The sequence below is a fragment of the Ovis canadensis genome, chromosome 13, assembly GCF_042477335.2.
Source record: "Ovis canadensis isolate MfBH-ARS-UI-01 breed Bighorn chromosome 13, ARS-UI_OviCan_v2, whole genome shotgun sequence".
In the NCBI taxonomy this organism is placed as follows: domain Eukaryota; kingdom Metazoa; phylum Chordata; class Mammalia; order Artiodactyla; family Bovidae; genus Ovis; species Ovis canadensis.
In genome coordinates, this window is record NC_091257.1 from 35,726,156 (window position 1) to 35,753,671 (window position 27,516).

General features: G+C 37.6%; 1 protein-coding gene across 1 annotated transcript in view; it reads left to right on the forward strand.

Moving 5' to 3' along the window:
* The window catches only part of MALRD1 (MAM and LDL receptor class A domain containing 1), a 595,589-nt gene that overhangs the window by 436,556 nt on the left and 131,517 nt on the right, over positions 1 to 27,516 (forward strand). The window contains exons 32-33 of the mRNA XM_069547391.1: positions 1,905 to 2,062; positions 18,049 to 18,250. Of these exons, the coding sequence (XP_069403492.1) occupies positions 1,905 to 2,062; positions 18,049 to 18,250 (360 nt within the window). The remainder of the gene's footprint in view (positions 1 to 1,904; positions 2,063 to 18,048; positions 18,251 to 27,516) is intronic.

Genomic DNA, 27,516 nt, shown 5'->3' on the forward strand with positions numbered 1-27,516 from the left:
GATCTGTTAGAGAATTGATGTCAAAGGCAAACCACTGCCTCCAAATTGGGGACAAATAGGAGAAACAGAATCATAGCTTCCTGGAGCACAAGCTCAAGAGCAGAAACCTCTGCAGGAATCAGAACTGGGGGAGGAAGTTCCAATTCCTAACTGACGAAGTGCTCTAGGCTCAATGTGCACTGGGCTTCCCAGGTGTTCAGTGGGAAAGAATCTGCCTACCAATGTAGGAGACGCAGTTTCAATTTCTGGGCCAGGAAAATCCCTTGGAGCAGGAAATAGCAACCCACTCCAGTATTCTTGCCTAGGAAATCCCATGGACAGAGGAGCCTCATGGGGTACAGTCCACAGAGTTGCAAAAGAGTTGGAGATGACTTAGCAACTAAACAACAACAATGTGCACCCATTTGAGAGACGAAAAAATCCTGGGGGAGATTCAGTGTTAGAGGTCCTCACACTTGTTTACGTTTTAACTTCAGGAGCCCTACCATTTCTCTTAGTAAAGATCAGAGAAAACTCCTCTCTGCTTTGAGCTGGTAGAGGAGAAAAGTTGCCATTTATCCAGAACAGTCTGTTCTCTCTAACAAGACTTGCCCTCAGTAGAGAACACGAATCAGTATTACCTATTACAGTAGCTAAAATCCAAGTCACTGATAACCCCAAATGCAGATAAGAATGAGAAGAAATGGGAACTCTCATTCATTGCTGGTGGGCCTGCCAACTTTCGAAAATAGATTGTCCGTTTCATACAAAACTAAACCTAGTCTTACTGTAAGATCCAGCTGTTGCGTGCCTTGGTGTACTTACAAATGAGAACTTCTGTCCACACAACACTTACACACTAATGCTTATAAAAACTTTATTCACATTTGCTAAAGCTGAGAAGAAACCAGGATGTCCTTCATAGGTGAATAGATACAAAAACTGTGGTGCATGCATATAAGGAAATGTTATCCAGTGATGATAACAAATGAGCTAGCGAGTCACAAATGGAAACAGAAAAACCTTAAATGGTACATATTGCTAACTGAAAGAAGCTAATCTAAAAAGACTATGTACTGTATGACTCCAACTATATCACATTCTGGAAAAGGCATACTGTTAACTCACAATTTGTTATTTACACACGTATTTCTCACTAAAAATACTGAGAAATCCACAAGAAAAAATACTTGTAACTAAAGAATGTTTTAATAGACTTCATTTAGAACTATAAAGAAATAATTAACCTGAGGAAGTATTTATATATATATATATGCATTTCATTCTTCCCTAGTAAAAGCCACAGAGGGAGTAGTAACTGTGATGCATTTTGATGATATCTGCAGAAAAAGAAAATCCAGTTGTGTTTAAATTGAGAGATCATTCACATACTAATGTAGTTGAGAAGTTATCTATTGTTCAGAAAAATAACAAGGTAAATTTCAGAATTACATTTCACTTTGCAGTTCTTGCCTACCATTCACTGCTACTTTGGTCAGTGTGAGAATTGGAACAACCAAAAATAACATACAGTATCAATCAGTCCCAACACCCTCCACACCTGTTCTACATGCAGCATACGAAATATTTTATTTGCTTGAAACTGACAGACAAGTTTGAGCAATGTAGAAGAAAAGGAATATACTTTCAGAGTCAATGAAATATTTGATCATCTTTATGCAAAAGTCACATACCAAGGTGAATTTTGTGAATTACAAATCATGGTGACACTCTTTTTAATGTTGGTTTAAAGAAGTCAATATTGTTGATATATGATTGACAGAAAGTGAGTTGTGTTTAATTTTCTCTGTGCATGCCTGTGTGTGTTTGGGGAAAACTGAGATTCACACACGATTTAAATCTATTCTACATCATGCTACAAAATAAATCATTTCACTAAATAAAAATTGTTTATCTGTTTCAAGGTAGTGGTCAACACTTCCTGTTTGTCAACTCATCTGGCCCCAAAGAAGGATACACTGCAAGAATCACCACGTCCCAATACTTCCCAGCAAGCCTCGGAATGTGTGCTGTTCGGTTCTGGTTCTATATGGTTGATCCCAGGAGCACAGGAGTCTTAAAGGTACAAAGAGAAGACAGAGATTTGCCTTTCACTGACATATTCAGAGCATGGGTTTAAACATTTCCCTCTTTTTTTGATAGCCAGACAACACCAATCCTGATCTATTAATTTCTCATTTCTTTCTGGGGCAATGGGACTTTGGCAAGCAGTTCTATCATTCATCTTAATCTCATTCAAGATTATCCCATTCATGGCTGCCACCTGAACTCAATTATGGTGCATGCTATTTAAAAGATTATCTACAGATGAAAGGTTATGGGCACATTCTACATGTATCTTCTAATAACAACTTAGATAGGAACAATAAAGAAATGTGACAAGAGGGATAGTAATGGAGAGGATTCTCTTCCCCAAAGTAAAAGCAAAGCACACTTAAGATTATAAGTATATTATCAGCTCACACTGAAAACAATGTGCCTGCTTTATTTTTAACTAGTTGAATATAAGAATCTACACCAAATGCTAATGTCTTTAAATAAACAAGTTGCTGCATCTATACTTCTTATAGGAAAGATGAATAAATGAAATTTTCACTTGTTAGGAGCCAATTTTGAAAGCTTAATTTCTAATGAAAAGATTGTGTATCAGAACACAACATGTAGTGATATTGCCTTGAAATTATGCAGTCATCTGTTGTTGGGATAAATATACAATTTGGAATTTTTTGTCATTATCTCAAACATTGTCCCTTGTAAATAATAACAGCTATTATTAAGTGATTCCCATCTTTCTGGCTATTTATTTTAACTTTATATGTGTTAGTAGTTTTAATTCTCACATTGACCTAAAGAGGTAGTGTTTAACTTTCCCAAAATTTTCAGTAAAGGAACTGAACTCAAAGTGGCTTAATAACTTTTCCATGATTACACAATTGACCAGAAATCTGATTTCAAAAATCTGACAGCATTGTTGCTCATATTTCCTGCATTACTCAGAGACATCTAAGAAGAAATATGAAGGAAAGAGAGAAATAATAAAAAGCCTTATCAATTCTAGCCATTGCCGGGAAAGCAAGCTCTTATCAAGTAAAAATGAAAGCATGCAAGAAAGTGGAAAATCTGTTTTCCTCGAGAGAAACCAGTAAAAACAACAAAGAAAGATATTCATTTGTTTTTTTATTTTTTTTTTAATTTTAAAATCTTTAATTCTTACATGCGTTCCCAAACATGACCCCCCCTCCCACCTCCCTCCCCACATGTGACTATTTTGTACATCATGAAAAAATTTTGGATTTTTTTTTGTTTTTACACGTAGTATGTAAATATTCAGCAGATTAGCCTTTTGCTTATGCTAAATTTCATCCTTAACACTGATCTTAAAAAGACTCTATAATATGTTGTTTTCACTGATATTTTAAAACATAGATACTGCAATTGAAGAGGACAGTAGTCAGTGGTTATTTGTTTCACACAGAAGCAAATATGAAATGGAAACCTTTCAACAGAATGCACAGAGATTTCAGTCACTTTCTAACAAAATGTTGCTTTCTCGATTCAAAACTAACATTTGTACATGCTTTAGCCATTCACCAGCTGATCAGTCAGTGCTAGAGGCTGACTGCTTTTGTCTCCCCAAATTCACGTGTTAAATCCTAACTATGACAGTCAGCTAGTTGAGTTACCTAGTTAAACAGCCCACTGTTTTTAGCCATGCTTCTGCAAACAGTCTTTGAAATGAAAATGTTGGTCTCAAGTCATGATTTCTAATAGCTTGCTTAAAATAGTGATTACAGTTTTTTCTAACTGGAAGGCAGCCATTAAGTGTACTATTGTTTTTATACTCTCAGCTGTCTTCAGAGAGGTCTACTGGAAAGAATAGTGGAGGGGAATTGCAATAAGGCTGACATGCAGGTTTTGTAGAGAAAGTGCCCTCCTCAACACCAGATTGTCTTGGTAGGTTTGACGGTCCCCATGGCTTTTTACCGCCTCCACAGGGGACCCAAGCGGAACCAATTATAGTCACTTCAAGGATTTGATGAGATGTTTACAAGAGGCTTTCTCTGTCTTGTGTGTTGCAAGTCACTGGCTAGAAGTAGACTAAATTTGGGGCTCTTGGAGACCATCTTTCCCAATATAGGGAGAGAGATTGTCTGAGAAAGAAGCTAGCACACAGAGGAATTAGGGACCAAAAGAAGGAAGACAGAACTGTTTCTGTTTAAATCCCAGAGCCTGCTTTACCTGAGTCAGTAAAGTTCTCTTTGTTACTTGCTATTGGAAAATTCATGTTACAGAAACCCAGGGAAAAACTGTTTTTTGTAATGTATCCTCATGTCTCTGATGGATCACAGTAACAGTGGCAAGTCTGTTTCTCAACTGTTGCTTTTAATCTTGAGTTATTCCCAGTCTGAAAAACTCCCTGAGTATACCATATTTTTATATTACGTGAACAAATCAGTGAAGTGGAAACCTATTCTTTCCACTCTTTTAAAGTGAGACTTTTCAGCTGCATGCTATTCTTTCACGGGCAACTGTTTTTCTTTTTTGTAATCTCTAATTTGAGTATAACAGTGTCACAGTTTATAAAATTTCCTTGGCCGGGATATTTCAGCTGGTGTGTTGCCTTAGAAAGAATCATCTGTACTTACAGTATTGACAAGACTGATGGACAGCTAGCTTCTTACAAAGGGTCTGAAAACCCACCTTTGTGAATATATTGTCTAAAGTAACCAAAATAATATTATCTAGATTTATGGTGAGGAAGAACTTATTTTTAATATTAAAAAAAGTTAAGACTATAATAAATGATAATATGTACTGAGCCATGATGTGCATAAATAGATACTCAGTGCTATCAGCATGCAATTATAAAGAGCATTTTGGAAATTAAAAGCTTTATAATTTTTACATTATTTACCAAAATATTCCACATCTATAAATATAAGGAAATAAAGATAGATATGCATGATGTTTTATTTATAAGTGTCTTCATCTCACTGTTGTTTATTAAAAAGGAATATTTGAAACCACCTGAATGTCAAATATTAAGAATTGGTAAAATATAGTACATTCACTCTTACAGTGAAATACTGTGGAGAAGTTAATTCTGTAAATGAATAATTGATAATAAAGAGAAGCATTTGTGATTCATTAATAACCAAAGTAACCAAATTAACAAATATGTATTCTAGAATGCAATATAAAAATATATCTAATTTCACATATTTTAACATGGGACTATCTATTCCTTAATCTATATAAATAAGTGTATATGTGTGTGTATATATATATGTGAAAAAATATATGGAAGGATATACACTAAAATGAAAAGAGTAATTATCTTTAGACGGTGAGATGAAAAGATTGTTTTCATTACTTTTACTCTTATTTATTTTATAATTTTTCTATATTAAGCATATGATGCCTTTCTAGTAAGAAAAATATATACAAGGGTCTTTCTAAAGGATCTTCACCTTTGAAAATGTTGAAAGACACAGCCCAAGGATATCCATAAACAGGTCACTTCTTGAGTTAACAAAGAGAAAATGTGACTCTGGAGCACTTGGTAGATTATAAACCATCTCTTAGATTGATAACATAAATTCTTTCAAAAGGATATGTCAAAGAAAATATCTAAAGTGAAGTTCCACACTGAAGTGTCTATGAGACCCTAAAAATAACCTGGCATTCCTACAAGAGATCAAATAGCAGATTGTGCTAGAATGGTTTCTTGTCAGCACAAATCTGAAATTGTATTGAATGTTATGTATCTCTCGCCTCTCTGTGCTCTGTTCTGTATCTCCGAGAACAACATTTCCCAGACTCCTTTGCTGCTGCATTCCTGAATAAGTTTGACCAAAGGAAGGTACTGACCAAAAATCAGGGCAGGAAGAGGAGACAAGCCTTCCTCCTCTTTCTCTCTTCTCTTTTTCTGTATATTTATATCTATGTTTCTCTAGCTGAGTTTGTACTGCATCTCATCTGTGACTCAGTTCCCCCAGAAGGCCTTGCCTCCCTGATTCAACTCCCACCAAGGATATTGACAAATGCGATCTTCTTCGAGCAACTCAGCTTCACTACTCCCTCCCTTTGACTTTAGGTTTCAGAGGAGAAACTTCTTCCTGCACATGCTAATCTATAGGTTGCCTCATAATTTCCCTGGTGACTTCTCATCTCTTCCATAAACTTAGTACCTATTACCTATATTAAAGTTCCTCTATTTGAAATATATTAGTTTCTGTTTCCTAACTCCACCCTCTCTCGGTACCTACCTCAAAGAAAACACAAATCTTTCAAAGACGTTAACTGATAAAACAGTGAAAAACTGTGAATGAGAACCAATTTAAATTTGTCATCCTTACATTAACTTCTTAGAAACTTACTGTCTAGTAGAGGAAGACAGAAAACAAATTGAAAAAAAAAAAAAACACTAATATGAAAACTTCTGTTTGTGATATAATACTATGGACCAAATTAAATTGTTTCCTATAATACATAATTACTCACAGTCTGCTGAGAAAGTTATTTTATATTGAATAATAAGACAGTTTCTCTGAGAAATATGAGCTTTGAATTTGGACTTGAAAACTAGAAAGATCCATTTTTGTCAATAACTGTAGTAAGAATGTTCTAGGTAGAAGAAATAAGCTAAAGGGAAAAGCTCAAAAGTAGAAGGTATTTGAAGGCCACTGTAGTGGAACAAAATAACCAAGAGAAAGAGAGAAATGATCAGAGATGGGTAGGAACCAGCTCTTTCAAGGCCTTGCAGGGATGATAAGGAGATTAGATTTCATCTAAGAATCATGGAAAGTCACTGGAGAGTCTTAGTCAGCTTGAACTACTGTAACAAATTACCTGAAGTGGGTGGATCAAACAAGAGAAGTTTCTTTCTCACAGCTCTGGAAGCTCAGAAGACCAGGATCAAGTTCAGTTCAGTTCAGTTGCTCAGTTGTGTCCAACTCTTTGTGACTCCATGAATCACAGCACACCAGGCCTCCCTGTCCATCACCAACTCCTGGAGTTCATTTAGACTCACGTCCATCGAGTCAGTGATGCCATCCAGCCATCTCATCCTCTGTCGTCCCCTTCTTCTCCTGCCCCCAATCCCTCCCAGCATCAGAGTCTTTTCCAATGAGTCAACTCTTCACATGAGGTGGCCAACATACTGGAGTTTCAGCTTTAGCATCATTCCTTCCAAAGAAATCCCAGGGCTGATCTCCTTCAGAATGGACTGGTTGGATCTCCTTGCAGTCCAAGGGACTCTCAAGAGTCTTCTCCAACACCACAGTTCAAAAGCATCAATTCTTCGGCACTCAGTTTTCTTCACAGTCCAACTCTCACATCCATACATGACCACTGGAAAAACCATAGTCTTTCAAGGTATGGACCAATTTGGTTCCTCTTGTGGACCTTCTTCCTGGTTTGTAGATAACTGGCTCTCACTGTGTGCTCAACTGATGGATAGAAATCATCTCTTTTGGGTCTGTTCTTAAAAGGACACTAATCTAATCCACAGGGCCCCACGCTCATGAGCTAATTAGCTTCCAAAGACCCCAACCTCCACAAATCAAAACATTGAGAATTTGGGCTTCAACTTATGAATCTGAGGGGATATATTCAGCCCATAGCCGAGAGTATTAAACTGAGGGATAATAACATCTTCTTTGAAAATTTATAAAATATGCTGTGTGGAAAAGGGACAGGACCTGGGGGTAAGAGGAGGAAATCAGAAGTGGATGTGAAACAGGAAGGCAAGTTAGATGATTTCCAGGGGTCCCCAGCTGATTTAAAGTTGGGTGTATGAATAAACTGGAAAACAATTGCTACAAATAATGAACAAGCCTGAGCTCTTCATTGGCATATTAAGATTATCTTCTAAATAAAACACACTTTAATTTTATTAGTATATTAGTGAAGGGCATCACGTAAAGTTAGTTTAATCAAAATGTTATACAGTTGATGAGATCAAGGTGAAATTCAATTATATGTCCCTATTACTTTTTTAGGATAAAAAGCCAAATAATTCACATCTATTCATACTACAAAGTAGAAAGCTGCATGATGAAAGAAATGTTTTATGGAGACTAGAAAGACTGATACTAAATGTATAATATTCAGGATAGTGAATGAATAATATTCAGAATAATAAGATGTCTATTCAGGCTTCAGTATCCTCTGATTCACAGGCTCATGATTTATGGAGCAATGCTAATACATACTTTATTTTCTAGGTCAGTTTCTTTCTTTCAATTACCTACCTACATATAAAATTAAAAGCACTCTTTAAAATGGTGCTGGTCGTTTTCTGATACATATTGCCAAAAAAGTCCTAAGTGAAACCAAATTAATTTCCCATGAGATTATTTAGTTTCAGTAGTCCAGCTCCTAGCTTCTGACTTGTCCTGATATTTAATGCTAGCTCAGGTGAATTATTTAATATTTATGAAAAGAGGTAAAGTTTGGCACAGGACAAGAGAATTTCCCTACAAATACCTAATAGCCCTTTATTCCTCTAGACTCATTTTTTAAAGACACAAAAAGGAAGTGAACTTTTGTAATTAATACTATTCAAAATGCTCTTTGTAATTTATAGAAGCATTTCTTTGTTCAAGGGAGAAAAATGAACTATTTCCTAAAACTTCTTTCAGTGATAACAGATGAGTTAATATATCTAAAGGGACTTCCCAGAAGCTTATTGTTCATATATCAGAAGAGTTAGCCTATGAGGTTGAGGTGAGTTTTATTTTAAAGTTGAGTTTTAGGCAGCCCAGTGGATAAGGTGAAACTTTGCCTTCTAGTACAGGGTATGGGTTCAATCCCTGGTTGAGGAGCTAAGATTTCACATCCCTCATCACCAAGTAACCAAAAAGCAGAACCAACAGAAGCAATATTGTACTGAATTTGATAAAGACTTTAAAAATTGTCCACATCAAAAAACAAATCTTAAACATAATAAAGTTGAGTTTTAGAGCTAAATGATTTCTGTAAAATGTATGGAATTCAACATGTAAATCTTCTGTTCAGGAAGCCATTATTGCCATGTCCTTATGGTTGTAAATTTTGCTGTGTTTTCTTTTAATGTGATATTTAGAAAAATAGTAAGAGCAGTGGGAAAAAAATGAGAATACTGTAAGATGGTTGCTATATGCTATACACTGAAGTCCTTTACATTGATCTAATCTACCAGACCACCCGATCTGCCTCTTGAGAAACCTATATGCAGGTCAGGAAGCAACAGTTAGAACTGGACATGGAATAACAGACTGGTTCCAAATAGGAAAAGGAGTAGGTCAAGGCTGTATATTGTCACCCTGCTTATTTAACTTATATGCAGAGTACATCATGAGAAACGCTGGGCTGGAAGAAGCACAAGCTGGAATCAAGATTGCCGGGAGAAATATCAATAACCTCAGATATGCAGATGACACCACCCTTATGGCAGAAAGTGAAGAAGAACTAAACAGCCTCTTGATGAAAGTGAAAGAGGAGAGTGAAAAAGTTGGCTTAAAGCTCAACATTCAGAAAACAAAGATCATGGCATCTGGTCCCATCACTTCATGGGAAATAGACGGGGAAACAGCAGAAGCAGTGTCAGATTTTGTTTTTTGGGGCTCCCAAATCACTGCAGATGGTGATTGCAGCCATGAAATTAAAAGATGCTTACTCCTTGGAAGAAAAGTTATGACCAACCTAGATAGTATATTCAAAAGCAGAGACATTACTTTGCCAACAAAGGTCCCTCTAGTTAAGGCTATGGTTTTTCCAGTGGTCATGTATGGATGTGAGAGCTGAACTGTGAAGAAAGCTGAGAGCCGAAGAATTGATGCTTTTGAACTGTGGTGTTGGAGAAGACTCTTGAGAGTCCCTTGGGCTACAAGGAGATCCAACCAGTCCAGCCTAAAGGAGATCAGTCTTGGGTGTTCTTTGGAAGGACTGATGTTGAAGCTAAAACTCCAATACTTTGTCCACCTGATGTAAAGAACTGATTCATTGGAAAAGACCCTGATGTTGGGAGGGATTGAGGGCAGGAGGAGAAGGGGACAACCGAGGATGAGATGGCTGGATGGCATCACTGACTCGATGGACGTGAGTCTGAGTGAACTCCGGGAGTTGGTGATGGACAGGGAGGCCTGGCGTGCTGCGATTCACTGGGTCACAAAGAGTCGGACACGACTGAGCAACTGAACTGAACTGAACTGAATCCTCAACCATCCAGTGAGGAATATAATGACATTATCTACACTTTAACAGTTGAGTAAAATGAGATAGAAAAAGCTTCAGGAATTTGTTCAAGGTCACAGTACTATTTAAGAGATGGCAGGCCATGATGTTCCCATACCCACTGGCTCCAGCCTATGCTTTTAGTTAATATGATTTACTGCCTCCCAGAACTAGATGGGTTTTTATAACATATTTTATTTTCCATACTTTATTGCTCAAAATCATCTTTTATTCTCTCCAATAATTATTGAAATCTGGTCTTTAAAAGATACTTTTCCTGTTTTATATTCTGCGTATTGTGGTTTTCAATATAAATTTGATTTGAATTACTAATATAATTTGACAAAGGTAAAAGAGGAGTGTGAAAAAGCTGGCTTAAAACTCAACATTCTAAAGATGAAAATCATGGCATCTGATCCCATTACTTCATAGCAAATAGATGGGGAAAAAGTGAAACAGTGATAAATTTTATTTTCTTGGGCTCCAGAATCACGGCAGATGGTGACTGCAGCCATGAAATTAAAAGATACTTGCTCCTTCAAAGAAAAGCTATGACCAACCTAGACAGCATATTAAAAAGCGAAGACGTCATTTTGCCATAAAAGGTCTGTATAGTTAAAGCTGTGGTTTTTCCAGTAGTCATGTACAAATGTGAGTGTTGAACCATGAAGAAGGCTGAGGACCAAAGAATTGATGCTTTCGAACTATGGTGTTGGAGAAGACTCCTGAGAGTTCCTTGGATAGCAAAGAGGTCAAACCAGTCTATACTAAAGGAAATCAACCCTGAATATTCATTAGAAGGACTGATGCAGTCCTTTGGCCACCTGATGTGAAGAGCTAGCCAACTCATTGGAAAAGACCCTGATGCTGGGAAAGATTGAGGAGAAGGGAGAGACAGAGGATGAGACCACTGGATGGCATCACTGACTCAGTGGACATGAGTGTAAGCAAACTCCAGGAAATAGTGAAGGTCAAGGAAGCATGGTGTACCACAGTTCATGGGGTCACAAAATGTTGGACATGGACTTAACGACTGAACAACAACAACCAGTGTAACAGAAAAAAACAAACCAAAAAAAAAAAAAAAATTGGTGTAACAGTTATTTAAATCATTCTCCTAAACATGGCACCCTCAATGTATAGTGTGTGTTTGGTGTTGGGGGCGGGGGATGCTATCAGGATTCCTTTTTTCTATAATTACCCCTGTGACATAACATTTAATCCTTTTGTTCTGCTGCTTTTGAAGGTTAACTTTTGAATGAGCTGTTCAAGGACAAGAGCCACCAAGACTACATCCTTTTTGTCAAACTTTTCAAAGCCCTTTCTGGTCAGTTTCAGAGTCCTCTTGGGTTTGTTATCTGATCTATATCTGTCCTATTAGAAGAACTGGCCCTTTCAGGGGCCCATCTCTCAAACAATGCAAGAGGAAATTCTTTATATTCCCTGTGTTGCTTCCAGACTTCCAAACTTCAGAATAAGACATTTAGGGAATTTCCTGGAAGTCCAGTGGATAGGACTTTGTGCTCTCACTGTCAAGGGCCTGGGTTCAATCCCTGGTCAGGGAACTAAGATCTTTCAAGCCATGTGGCTAAAAAAGAGGAAAGAGTCTTACTTAAATTCAGCCGTTTCTTAAATGCAAAACGACCTTGGGCCCTCTAGGGGTGATGCAGAGCACAATGAATTTTGAGGGCCAGGTATTTTGAGGTATTTAGAAAGGACATCTAATACACCAATTGGCAACTGCCCTTATCACCATATATAATAATATGATCAGAAGTAATTGAATTATGAATTAATAAAATATTGTCTATAAACAGTTCCTAGTAATAAAGGAAAATGCATTTTAGATTTAAGTTAGGTAAGTAAGTAAAGTCACTCACCCGTGTCCGACTCTTTGCAACCCCCATGAACGGTAGCCAACAAGGCTCCTCTGTCCATGGGATTTTCCAGGCAAGAGTACTGGAGTGGGCTGCCATTTCCTTCTCCAGGGTATCTTCCCAACCCAGGGATTGAACCAGGGTCTCCAGCATTGCAAGCAGACACTATAGCATCTGAGCCACCAGGGAAGCCCATTTGAGATTATATTCACACGAATCAGGACACTAGATTACCACTTAGTTCAATAAAGTCATAACTTACAAATTGACAACCTGAATTATGGACTTGCCCCAAGTCTCTGATTTTTACCATGTGATGTTACGACAGAGGCAAGGACCTGGCCCATTTCTTAATTATCACTAGTGCTATAGAAATTCTTCCAGTGATATGTTGAGCAAAAGGAGAAATGATAAAAATGTTAAGTTTCAGGAAGGACAAAATATATTCAAAAAGTTTAATATATACTTATAGAACTGTGCATTCAAAATTAAATAGCTTCTAGTTTGTATGGCACATGCTTAAGGCAATTTACACATCAGATTGTCTGCTTAGTCATTTTCTTTATTATTAATGCTTAATTTTAAAATGTATTTTTATGATATTATGTTATTATAAAAGTTGCTGAGAGGCATTATCATTATTTGGTCTATAATTTTATTCTTTTATTAAACACATTTTAACTGTCCCAGAGTAACAATTTCGTTCTCATTCCTGTTACATGCTGAACCTCATAGTCTTTATAAGTGGTGGTACACTGCTTATCAATGGCAGCTTTTGAGAATAACCTCAGAGAATGTTTAATAGAGGAAACAATGATACATGCAAATATCTCCAGGCATTAAAAAGTAGGAAATCTGTGTAGATGAGCAGACTTAGCAAATTACTGCCCTCTAAACAGACTTATCAAACTCTAGATAATACCCTTCATTTGAGCATTTATACTATTTTAGCAAAAACATAGTCATGTACTAAGGCAGTAATTCTCAATGTGTACACATGCTGGTGGTCAGTCATTTGTAAAATGGGACACAGGTAATACGCAAGAACAGTAGTTAAAATGAACCCAAGTATTTTCTAGTGATTTCTTCCCTTTTTGAGTATAGCTTCAAGAGTCTCCCTGTATCAATGTCCTATATTTCTTCTGACAGGTCTTACTGAATAGAAGACAAGAAAGGTAAGACTGTCCCTGGTGTGCCAGGCATTTTGCTGAGCAGTTCGTGTGACACTGAGGATACTGTGATGGGAAGTGTGTCCATAGGAGAATGTGTCCAGCAGAATGTTTCATCCAACGTGTTGTGTAGTGAGAATCATGGGCTTATGTTAACAGCTTAGCAAAGGTGGGTGCACAGACCTTGATGGCAGAGATGCTTCGATAGTGCAGACAGAGGAAACAGTGCTGACATGTGCTGTTATCTTTTATTGTATATAATAGGAAAATAAATCTCAGGATGGGAAAAACCTTGCTGTTAGTTTCTATTAAAGTATAAATTAGCAGGCTGAGAAGGCACTCTGTGAAATGCAAAGGTTGACACTCAGGAGAAGGAGCTAATCGAATATGACCTTCAAATTAGACTTTCCCTTTAGAATATAATAAAAGAGGGAAAAGAAAAGTGACCTCAAGTTGAAGAGTTATGCTGCTAAAAATTAAAATCAAGCCACAGTTTTAGGAGAGAGACATGGGAATTTGCAAAAGAAGATATTTCTTACACCTGCCTAAAAGCAAGCTAGGTACAAAGTCACCTTGAAAAAGAACCAAAAGTCAACTCTGCTTTAAAGTCTGGCTCCCAAGCTGAATATTACTTCTTTAAAAGAGAAAAACACTTAATATATTCATAGTTAAAGCAACTTTTTTTTTTCCATTTTTATTTTGTGAAATCCACCAATCTATTTTCCTGATAGATTTTGGCTTTAACACTTTGTTTAGGAAGCCTTTTCCTGTCATAAGTAGCAAAATATTCTCACTAGTTTGTTATCACATAATTTTGATTTTCAGATCTAACTGATTAATACAGTTGTAATTGATTTTGCGTATATGTGGTGAGAAGTTAGAAACTCATGATATTCTTTCCAGGTACGAAGCTGGTTATTCCAACACTGTTGATTCAATACTATGCCATCTCTTTTTTGATTAGACATGCTTTTGTTATCATTGTTAAGTTTATGTATACCTTTATAAATTTTCTATAGATGTGTAAGAGAATGATTGCTTCTTAGTTGAAACAAAGATAGATAGATACACGGAGATGATAGAAACACAGAGATAAATCATGATCCTCTACAGCCTTACTCACTGTTATTGACTTAATTTGACAATTTAGGAAAAGGATATTTTTCCTCCAGTATAAAGTCTCAGTTTGGTTTCCTGTTTTTATTGCTCTCAGCTTCTATATTTCAAAGCCATGTGGTGGAATGCATGAAGATTCAAGACAGTTATATGTGCTGGAGAAATTCTTTTTTGTTTGTTTATAACACGGACATCCTTACCACTTTAAAAATAAATACTTTAACATCTTATTCATCCCAACAATGGAAACCGTGAGAGACTTTACTTTGGGGGCTCCAAAATCACTGCAGATGGTGACTGCAGCCATGAAATTAAAAGACAATTGCTTCTTGGAAGAAAAGCTTTGACAAACCTAGACAACATATTAAAAAGCAGAGACATTACTTTGCCAACAAAGTTTCGTCTAATCAAAGCTATGGTTTTTCCAGTAGTCATGTATGGATGTGAGAGTTGGACTGTAAAGAAAGCTGAGTGCTGAAGAATTGATGCTTTTGAACTGTGGTGTTGGAGAAGACTCTTGAGAGTCCCTTGGACTTCAAGGAGATCCAAACAGTCCATCCTCAAGGAAATCAGTCCTGAATATTCATTGGAAGGACTGATGCTGAAGCTGAAACTCCAATACTTTGGTCACCGATGTGAAGAACTGACTCATTTGAAAAGACCTTGATGCTGGGAAAGATACAAGGCAGGAGGAGAAAGGGATGACAGAGGATGAGATGGTTGGATGGCATCACTGACTCAATGCACATGAGTTTGAGCAAGCTCTGGGAGTTTGCGATGGGCGGGAAGCCTGGCGTGCTGCAGTCCATGGGGTCACAAAGAGTTGGACACAACTGAATGATTGGATTGAACTGAACATCAGTTATAAACAGCTTATGGCTGGATTTTTTTTTTCTATCATCTAAGACTTTATAAATCAGTGCAGTTCTTTCACATCTACACAAACCATTTTTTGTGCACATTTTCTATTTGTCTTTTTGTTCATGTGTTTCATTATTTACCCTGTTAGCTCTGTCTTCATTTAGATTGATTGTACTTCCTTTACTTCCTCTTATTCCCTGTGTTTCTACATTCTAATTGCTATATTTTTCTGTAAAGTGGATACTTAACTTTTAGTAAATCTCTATAAAATATTTATCCATTATTGATGAAAATTAATTGCATACTTTAAACTACCTATCCCTCAAAAAAAAAAAAAAAGATCTTTGGCAAAATTGTATTGATTTAAACTAACCTTCTCAAACAGCTCTATGACTTACTACAGTTAGGTGCATGTTGTAAACGTCATCTACTTTCCTGGCAATTCTATTCTTTAAAATTCCTTAGACATCATCAGTATATAATTATCAATGATAACTATCAAAAAGCATGATCTTTGCTCACTATGCTTTATTAATCTCTATTGTTATTCAGTCGCTCAGTCATGTCTGACTCTTTGCGACCCCATGGACTGCAGTATACCAGGTTTCCCTGTCCTTCACTATCTCTCAGAGTTTGCTCAAAGTCATGTCCTTTGAGTTGATCATCCACTCACCCGTCTTACCCTCTGTGGCCTCCTTCTCCTCCTACCCTCAATCTTAATCCCTGTGCAGTCCACTATATTTAATTCTTTTTGTTTAATGTGTTCATTAGTTTGCTCTGCTCATGGCCACCATAGCAAACTACTTTCTCCAGCAGTACATACCCAACCTGTGTGTTCTAGGTATGCAAGTCTGCATCAATAACTCCTAACGTAATGACTGACCGGGCTTTTCATGGAATTCTTTGATTAATTATAAGCTGGTGACACAGGCATAGATTCTTCTCTATGCTGTCCATCTCTTACAGTTATTCCAGAATTCTGCTGGGAACAGTCAATTTTGTGTGTTTTTTTCACCTGTGGATGTTTGCAAATTCCTCAGTTTTGTTTATGTAATTTCAACCAACAGTTTGCATTCAATTTAAAACTTCCAGAAAGAACTTACCATTTTTGTACATCGGTAGATATGCTCCTAATTGTCCAGTGTTTCTGTGGATGGAAACATTATTGAGTTGTATAGATAAATGTATGTTTTCAGTTAGCCATCAGAACCAGAAACGGTTTTTCCAAATATTTACAATTCTTCAAAATACACTAAAAAAGTAAATCAAATAATAATTCCATTTTTTTTTCCTGTTTGAAGTTTTACAGTCTAAAACTTCCTTCCTTTTGAGGGAAGATCCTTTGAAGGCATTTTGAAGGTAGTCTGTACAGTGATATTACTAATTGGGATTAAAAAAAAAAAACATAGAGGTATCAGGCTAACATTGAATACTACATAAGTCATTCTGCTATTAAGAGGCACTTTAGTTCTGATTACTCCTAAATAGTCTGTCTCCTTCAAAGCATGTGAAGTTAATGTTGTCAGTTCAGTTCAGTTCAGTTGCTTAGTTGTGTCCAACTCTTTGCAACCCCATGAATCGCAGCACGCCAGGCCTCCCTGTCCATCGCCAACTCCCAGAGTTCACTCAAACTCACATCCGTCGAGTCGATGATGCCATCCAGCCATCTCATCCTCTGTCATCCCCTTCTTCTCCTGCCCCCAAACCCTCCCAGCATCAGAGTTTTTTTCCAATGGTCAACTCTTCGCATCAGGTGGCCAAAGTATTGCAGTTTCAGCTTCAACATCAGTCCACCCAATGAATATTCAGGACTGATTTCCTTTAGAATGGACTGGTTGGATCTCCTTGCAGTCCAAGGGACTCTCAAGAGTCTTCTCCAATATCACAGTTCAAAAGCATCAATTCTTTAGTGCTCAGCTTTCTTTATAGTCCAACTCTCACATCCATATATGACTACTGGAAAAACCATAGCTTTGACTAGATGGACCTTTGTTGGCAAAGGAATGTCTCTGCTTTTTAATATGCTGTCTAGGTTGGTCATAACTTTTCTTCCAAGGAGCAAGCATCTTTTAGTTCCATGGCTGCAGTCACCATCTGCAGTGATTTTTGAGCCCCCCCCCCCAAATAAAGTCTGACACTCTTTTCATTGTTTCCCCCATCTATTTGCCATGAAGTGATGGGACCAGATGCCATGAGCTTAATTTTCTGAATGTTGAGTGTTAAACCAACTTTTTCACTCTCCTCTTTCACTTTCATCAAGAGGCTCTTTAGTTCTTCCTTGTTTTCTGCCACAAGGATGGTGTCATCTGCATATCTGTAGTTACTGATATTTCTCCCAGCAATCTTGATTCCAGCTTGTGCTTCATCCAGTCCAGCATTTCTCTTGATGTACTCTGCATATAAGTTAAATAAGCAGGGTGACAATATACAACCTTGGAGTATTCCTTTCCCAGTTTGGAACCAGTCTGTTGTTCCATGGTTTTTAGTTTTGTTTTGTTTTTAAGTGGTGAAAAATTCTGGTAGCACACCGCCTTCAGCTTTTTAGAGACTTGAAATAGTTACACTTTGGGGCCATATCTAAGTTGGTACACAGAAATCAATGTAACAAAACTAAACAAAAGTCTGATTCACCAAAGAAAATATAACATCCATAGGCAACCATGCTTTTATATATATATAGAAGTATTATTGGGTTGTCACATTGCCAGACTCCATTCTTTCACTGACAACCTGGGTGTCTGTGTTCCTCTAATACCTAAACCACAAAGAGTTGATTTTTTTCTGTTTGTTTTCTTCCCTATTGTTAGGTGTATACTGTTGACGAATCTGGACTAAACATCCTCATGTGGTCCATGATTGGCAATAAACGAACTGGTTGGATGTACGGACATGTTCCTCTCTCGAGTAACAGTCCATTTAAAGTGGCATTTGAAGCTGATTTAAGTGGAAAAGAGAACATCTTTATCGCCCTTGATGACATCTCTTTTACCCCAGAATGTGTATTTGGAGGTAAGCAATTCCTTCTGAAAATGGGCGATACAAATATAGTTTTAGATATCTAAATGTAAAAGAATTGGGAATTTCTGAGGAATTGCATTTCTTTTCATGTCCAGTCTTACTCATACATTGTAGAAAGAGCAGTATACACAGCTGAAGATAAAGTTTTTCTCTCCATGAAACTTTATCATGAAATTTCTATGCATTCTAGGCAACAAAGTAGCTTTCACTAAAGTTCTTTAAGAAACACAGAGAAAATTTCATTTTTTCAATATAGCTTTGTTGTCTACTTTTTCTTTTAATTTCCAAAGGTTCACAGCAACTGCACAAAGACTCTTCTGCTCACCTGTCTTTTCCATCCAGATTAACTTTTCCCCTTCTGTTTCTGTATTGCAATCTAGAACTCTTATTCTATTGCATCAAGGAAAAAAAGTCTTGTCATTAACTCCTTTTCTAAGAAATCATACCTTTAACAAAAATCTGAGTTTCTGATGTTCAAGATGCTTCCACTTAAGTGGCTATTTGTTCTCATATAAATCCTTCACTTTATCAACATTAGAGAGTAGGGTCATTGCCTTTCAAACTGTCCATTAATTTTGCTGCATTTATTTATTATTTCCAACAGGGAATTTTTTTGGTGAAGTCTACTAACATGAAATATACTATCACGTTACCTGCAAATAATAACAGTTTTACTTCTTCCATTCCAACGTGGATGCCATTTACTTTTTTCCTCCTGATTGCTGTGGCTAGGACTTCAATCGGAGAAGGCAATGGCAACCCACTCCAGTACTCTTGCCTGGAAAATCCCATGGATGGAGGAGCCTGGTAGGCTGCAGTCCATGGGGTTGCGAAGTCAGACTCGACTGAGCGACTTCACTTTCACTTTTCACTTTCATGCATTGGAGAAGGAAATGGCAACCCACTCCAGTGTTCTTGCCTGGAGAATCCCAGGGACGGGGGAGCCTGGTGGGCTGCCGTTTAAGGGGTTGCACAGAGTCGGACACGACTGAAGCAGCTTAGCAGCAGCAGCAACAGGACTTCAATATTATATTGAATAAAAGTAGAAAGAGTGGGCATCCTTGTCTTGTTCCTGATCTTTTTGGAGGTAAAGTGTTTATCTTTTCATCATTGTTATAACATCAGCTGTGGGTTTGTCTTCTATGGACTTTATTATGTTGATACACATTTCTTCTATATCGTCTTTGGGAAAATTCTTATTAAAAAATGGATGTTGATTTTGCCAAATGCCTTTTGTGCATTTATGGAGAGGATCATATGATTTTTATCCTTTATTCTGTTAATATGGTGTATCACAATGACTCAGTTTCAGATTTCAGTCATCCTTCCATCAGTGGACAATATCCCAGTTGATCATTACATACAATCTTTTTAAGGTGTTGTTTAATTTGGTTTGCTAATGTATCATTGAAGATTTTTCATTCATTTTCATCAGGAATATTGACTTGTAATTTTCTTTCTTTGCAGTGTCCTTATTTTGTTTGTATATAATTCTGACCTCATAGAATGAGTGTGAAAGTGTTCTCTCCTCTTCTGTTTTTGGAAGAGTTTGACAAGTACTGATATTAGTTCTTATTTGAATGTTTTGTAGAACTCACCTGTGAAGCCTTCTTATGCTGGACTTTGGTGTATTCGAAGGTTTTTAATTATTGATTCTCTTTACTAGCAACCATCAGCTCAGATTTTCTGTTTCTTCCCGAACCAGTCTTGGAAGGTTGTGTTCAGTTCAGTTCAGTTCATTTCAGTTGTGTCTGACTCTTTGCGACCCCATGAATCGCAGCACGCCAGGCCTCCCTGTCCATCACCACCTCTGTTACTGAGAATCAATCCGTTTCTTCTAGATTGTCCAAATTATTTGGAGTATAATTGTATGTAGTAATCTCTTACTATCTTTTGTATTTCTGTGTTATCAGTTATAACATCCCCTCTTTCATATATGATTTTATCTGAGTTCTCTCTTTTCCTTGGTGAGTCTAGCTAAAGATTTTTCATTTTGTTTATCATTTCAAACAACCAGCTCTTGATTTCACTGATCTTTTCTGTTGTGCTTTTAGTCTCTATTTCATTTATTTCTGCTCTAATCTTTGATATTTCTTTCCTTCCACTAACTTTGGGCTTTTTTTTTTTTTACTTTTTTTTTTTAATTTTAAAATCTTTAATTCTTACATGTGTTCCCAAACATGAACCCCCCTCCCACCTCCCTCCCCATAACATCTCTCTGGGTCATCCCCATGCACCAGCCCCAAGCATGCTGTATCCTGCGTCAGACATAGACTGGCGATTCAATTCTTACATGATAGTATACATGTTAGAATGCCATTCTCCCAAATCATCCCACCCTCTCCCTCTCCCTCTGAGTCCAAAAGTCCGTTATACACATCTGTGTCTTTTTTCCTGTCTTGCATACAGGGTCGTCATTGCCATCTTTCTAAATTCCATATATATGTGTTAGTATACTGTATTGGTGTTTTTCTTTCTGGCTTACTTCACTCTGTATAATCGGCTCCAGTTTCATCCATCTCATCAGAACTGATTCAAATGAATTCTTTTTAACGGCTGAGTAATACTCCATTGTGTATATGTACCACAGCTTTCTTATCCATTCATCTGCTGATGGACATCTAGGTTGTTTCCATGTCCTGGCTATTATAAACAGTGCTGCGATGAACATTGGGGTACATGTGTCTCTTTCAATTCTGGTTTCCTCGGTGTGTATGCCCAGCAGTGGGATTGCTGGGTCATACAGTAGTTCTATTTGCAATTTTTTAAGGAATCTCCACACTGTTCTCCATAGTGGCTGTACTAGTTTGCATTCCCACCAACAGTGTAGGAGGGTTCCCTTTTCTCCACACCCTCTCCAGCATTTATTGCTTGCAGATTTTTGGATCGCAGCCATTCTGACTGGTGTGAAGTGGTACCTCATTGTGGTTTTGATTTGCATTTCTCTGATAATGAGTGATGTTAAGCATCTTTTCATGTGTTTGTTAGCCATCTGTATGTCTTCTTTGGAGAAATGTCTATTTAGTTCTTTGGCCCATTTTTTGATTGGGTCGTTTATTTTTCTGGAATTGAGCTGCATAAGTTGCTTGTATATTTTTGAGATTAGTTGTTTGTCAGTTGCTTCATTTGCTATTATTTTCTCCCATTCAGAAGGCTGTCTTTTCACCTTGCTTATATTTTCCTTTGTTGTGCAGAAGCTTTTAATTTTAATTAGATCCCATTTGTTTATTTTTGCTTTTATTTCCAGAATTCTGGGAGGTGGATCATAGAGGATCCTGCTGTGATTTATGTCTGAGAGTGTTTTGCCTATGTTCTCCTCTGGGAGTTTTATAGTTTCTGGTCTTACATTTAGATCTTTAATCCATTTTCAGTTTATTTTTGTGTGCGGTGTTTAATTCTTCTTTTTGAACAATCTTTCCAGCTACATTTTTGTTGTTGTTGTTGTTGTCATTAAATTGAAAGAAAATAGATCTTCTGGGAGTGAATGCAATTCCAAAAAAAAAAAAAGAAAAGAATATATTATCCCGGAGCATCCCTTTTAACTTGACTTGGTAAATATAAAATGACAGCAACTAGCAAAGTGCCAAACAAAATAATGAAATTCATAAGGAATTCATGGGGAATAGGCAGCCACAAGTTCTCCTTGTTTATATTATCACTGCTAAATAACAGTAGCTCTCACCTCATTCTTGAATAGCGATTTTTCTTCTTTTTTTCCCATCTCTGGATGTGAACAGAGAGTATTACTCTGGAGCATTTCCAGGACTGGTAATGAAAATATTCTCTTGAAGGCAGATTATTTAACAATGGAAATATTTGTCTGTTTTCATCATCTTCATCATTTATATTATCTCCAGTGATGTATTCTATATGCCTAGAAGAGTCCTGTTATATAGGAAATACTCAATAAACATGTCCTATGAATAAACAATAAATATGTCAAATGAAAAGATGAATAAGTAAAAGTCATCAACTGAATTTATATGATACCCCTCTTCACTACCACCAATGAACTCTGCCTCCAGTCTTATTCTCTGACCCTTGTTTTGGAAAAAGGAAAGAGACAGCGACAGACAGAGCTGTGTGAATTGTCCAGTGTACTCTGTGTGACTGTATTGAGAGGTAGAAAGATAACAATTATACTAAAAATTTGGAGACATGAGTCTAAATCATGACTGTATCACCAAACTCTTATATAATTTTAAATGAAATTTGAACTCCTTAGATCATGTTATATCATCAGGGAGATGAAATAAACAATGTCTTCTCTCTCTTTTAATTCTACTATCTTATGATCATATGGGACAGGATTTGTAATAGAGGATCAGAAAAGCAGAAGGAAGGGATAGAAAATGATCTAGAAAAGAAAATCCAGAGAGAATGATGAGGAAGTTCAGAGGGTCCAGGAGTTAGACCAGAAATGTCACTGTGGGAAGACATAGAAGACTTCTCATTACTTACTGCATTTGTAAACTTGAGTAAGTCTGCCCTTCATTTAACCAAAAGTGAAGGGAAAGTTGCTCTGTTGCATCCAACTCTTTGTGACCTCATGGACTATACTGTCCATTGAATTTTCCTGGGCAGAATACTGAAGTGGGTAGCCACTCCCTTCTCCAGTGGATCTTCCTGACCCAGGAATCAAACTGAGGTCTCCTGCATTGAAGGCAGATTCTTTATGAGCTGAGCTACCAGGGAATCCCATGTAACTAAAGTTTGTTGTGAATCGACTGTGTGCTGCCCTGAATTTATATTGAAAAGACATATGCGCCTATAATACTATTGCCAGCTCTCTAGAAGTTTAATATCTAAGGACATATTGGGATAGCAATGCATCCTTGGAAGCTTAAAATAGTAGTAAATATAATTGAAACTCTTTTAGCTCTAAACTATGGTTCTAAGACAATTTCATTTGACTTGAAGGTAGCATCAGGCATAGAGAAGTAGTTTATTGAGCCATCAATGAATATTCCTGAGAAATATTCAAGGGTGTGCTGGTAAGCTAGTTCTCAAGAGGGAAAAAACGCCCCATGTGTAACATTTTCCTATTTCCTTGGTGTCGATTTTCCAGCATCGTTAATTTTAATTTACCAGTATGATGTCACTGCAGGTTGGTGGGTTTAAGAGGAAAATCATGCCAGCATTTTCTTTACATAGGCTGCTCTACATATATGTCAGAGGAAGGATCCTCACTGTTAATGGTGTTTTCTTTCTACTAACACCACACAGGAGTGAAGACCACAGCTGTGGTCCAGGGCAAAGAATCAGTTCTGTTCACTTGCTGTTGTGTCTGGCTCTTTGCGAACCCATAAATTGCAGCACACCAGGCTGCCCTGTCCATCACCAAAGCCTGGAGCTTACTCAAAACAACGTCCACTGAGTTGGCGATGCCATCCAACTATCTTGTCCTGTCATCCCCATCTCCTCCTGCCTTCATACTTTCCAAGCATCAGTGTCTTTTCTAATAAAGTCAGTTCTTCGCATCATGTGGCCAAATTATTGGAACTTCAGCTTCAGCATCAATCCTTCCAATGAATATTTAGGACTCATTTCCTTTAGGACTGACTGGTTTGATCTCCTTGCTGTCCAAGGGACTCTCAAGAGTCTTCTTCAACACCATAGTTCAAAAGCATCAATTCTTCAGTGCTCAGCTTTCTTTATGGTCCAACTCTTACATCCATCCATGACTACTGGAAAAACAATGGCTTTGACTAGACAGACCTTTGTTGGCAAAGTAATGTCTCTGCTTTTTAATATGCTGTCTATGTTAGTCACAGTTTTTATTCAAAGGAACAAGCATCTTTTAATTTCATGGCTGCAGTCACCATCTTCAGTGATTTTGGAGACCAAGAAAATAAAGCCTCCCACTGTTTCCGTTGTTTTCCCATCTATTTGTCATGAAGTGATGGGACCAGATGCCATGATCTTAGTTTTTTGGATGTTGAGTTTTAGGCCAACTTTTTCACTCTCCTCTTCACTTGGAGGTGGTTTCATGTTTGGGAATGCATGTAAGAATTAAAGATTTTAAAATTAAAAAAATTAAAAAAGAGGCTCTTTAGTTCCTCATTGCTTTCTGCCATAAGTTTGGTGTCATCTACATATCTAAAGTTATTGATATTCTGCCTGCAGTCTTGATTCTAGTTTGTGCTTCATCCAGCCTGGCATTTTGCATGATGTGCTCTGCATGTAGTTAAATAAGCAGGGTAACAATATACAGCCTCAATGTACTCCCTTCCAATTTGGAACCAGTCCATTGTTCCATGTCCAGTTCTAACTGTTGCTTCTTGACCTACATACAGATTTCTCAGGAGGCAGGTAAGGTGGTCTGATACTCCCATCTCTATAAGAATTATCCACAGTTTGTTGTGATCTACACAATCAAAGGCTTTAGCATAGTCAAGAAAGCAGAAGCAGATGTTTTTCTGAAACTCTCTTGCTTTTTTGATGATACAACAGATGTTGGCAATTTGATCTTTGGTTCCTCTGCCTTTTCTAAATCTAGCTTGAACATCTGGAAGTTTATGGTTCATGTGCTATTGAATCCTAGCTTGGATAATTTTGAGCATTACCTTGCTAGCATGTGAGATGAATGCAGTTGTGTGGTAGTTTGAACATTCTTTGGCATTGCTTTTCTTTGGGATTGGAATGAAAACTGACCTTCTCTCTTCCTGTGGCCACTGCTGAGTTTTCCAAATTTGCTGGCATTTTGAATGCAGCACTTTAATAGCATCATCTTTTAGGATTTGAAATCGCTCAGTTGGAATTCCATCACCTCCAAGCTTTGTTCATAGTGTTGCTTCCTAAGTCCCACTTGACCTTGAACTCCAGAAAAAAGGCAAAATGGTTGTCTGAGGAAGCCTTACAAATAGCCGAGAAAAGAAGAGAAGCAAAAGGCAAAGGAGAAAAGGAAAGATATACCCATTTGAATGCAGAGTTCCAAAGAATAGCAAGAAGAGCTAAGAAAGCCTTCCTAAGTGATCAATGCAAAGAAATAGAGGAAACAGTAGAATGGGGAAGACTAGAGATCTCTTCAAGAAAATTAGAGATACCAGGGAACATTTCATGCAAAGATGGGCACAATAAAGGACAGAAATTGTATGGACTCATCAGAGGCAGAAGATATTAAGAAGAGGTGGCAAGAATACACAGAAGAACTATACAAAAAAGATTTCAACGACCCAGATAACCATGATGGTGTGATCGCTCACCTAGAGCCAGACAGCCTGGGAGTGCAAAGTCAGGGCAAAGATGGGCATATTTATGTCACATAATGTATCCAGAATATTGCTAATGAAAACTTAGCCTATTATAAGGATATTTATAGCATTTATATCAGTTGATATTTTCAAAGCCCCAAAACTTCTTGGTTATGAATAGCCATAAAGGGTGTTATCAATTGTTTTGTGCCTTTATTTTTTTTCTCAGATATTCACTTTGAAAGCAGTATTTCTCACTCCATTTGCTTATTCCAAGCATACCTCAGGCAGCATATTCTATAGACTTTGCCTTCTTCCCCCAACCCCCTACCCCCAGTTCCCTTTTGTTCTTCAAACTCTAGTTCAGGGCTTCTTATGACTCATCAGAATCTCTCTTATGGCTGCATACCCAATTTGTCTAATTTACTCACACATAATTATCAACTTTATCTTCTAGTCCCTACTATAGTGTAAGTTCTAAAAAAGTATTTCTTGCATTTTTCTAACTCACCATAGTAACAGAAAGATGTTTTTGTTTTATTGCAAGCAACAGTATCTGACTTAGGCTAACTTAAAAGGCAGAAAATAAGTCTATTGAAAGAATATTAGATTACTCCAAAAATCAAAAGTATAACTAAGTCTAAGGCAGAAAAACAAGCAGAAAGTGAGTAAAACTGACTACACCAGTGGGTTCAGTTCACTTCAGTTCAGTCACTCAGTCGTGTCTGACTCTTTGCAACCCCATGAATTGCAGCACGCCAGGTCTCCCTGTCCATCACCAACTCCCAGAGTTCACTCAAACTCACGTCCATCGAGTCAGTGATGCCATCCAGCCATCTCATCCTCTGTCGTCCCCTTTCCCTCCTGCCCTCAATCCCTCCTAGCATCAGAGTCTTTTCCAATGAGTCAACTCTTCACATGAGGTGGCCAAAGTACTGGAGTTTCAGCTTTAGCATCAGTCCTTCCAAAGAACACCCAGGACTGATCTCCTTTAGGATGGACTGGTTGGATCTCCTTGCAGTCCAAGGGACTCTCAAGAGTCTTCTCCAACACCACAGTTCAAAAGCATCAATTCTTCAGCACTCAGCCTTCTTCACAGTCCAACTCTTACATCCATACATGACCACTGGAAAAACCATAGCCTTGACTAGATGGACCTTTGTTGGCAAAGTAATGTCTCTGCTTTTGAATATGCTATCTTGGTTGGTCATAACTTTCCTTCCAAGGAGTAAGAATCTTTTAATTTCATGGCTGCAATCACCATCTGCAGTGATTTTTGGAGGCCCCCAAAATAAAGTCTGACACTGTTTCCATTGTTTTCTCATCTATTTCCCATGGAGTGATGGGACCGGATGCCATGATCTTAGTTTTCTGAATGTGGGTAAAACTGCCTGATTCCACTGGCTATGAATACTTCCTTCAGAGCTGACCTGTCTACTTCCCTGCCATCATATGAGTATTCTCTAATTGTGCCTTTATCTTTCCCTCCAAATTAGAAGAACTTATTGGAAGCATACTATTGACCAAGCCCTAGTCAAATGCCCATGCTTCAGAGTCTTGTAAGTTAGTTTCTAATTTCCACATCATCCATCACCTGGATGATCACCATTCCTCTACTTCTTTAAAAAAATTCGTAATCATGCCTGAATATTCTGTAACCATATGGTTCAATTTATATGGTTGACCAGAAACAATAAATTATCTATCTATATGCCAGTGGTGAGAGAGGAAATAACACTGAGACTAATCAAAATATAGTAATTCAGACCAGCTATAAAGAAAAAGCAAAATACTTAGAGACTCTCAATTGCCTGCTAAATACACTGCTTACCCTTTATTGCTTCCTGGTGGCTCAGAGGTTAAAGTGTCTGCCTCCAATGCGGGAGACCTGGGTTCGATCCCTGGGTTGGGAGGATCCCCTGAAGAAGGAAATGGCAACCCACTCCAGTATTCTTGCCTGGAGAATTCCATGGACAGAGGAGCCTGGCAGGCTACAGTTCATAGGGCCGCAAAGAGTCGGACACAACTGAGCGACTTCACCTTACCCTTTATTGCAGCTCTTGG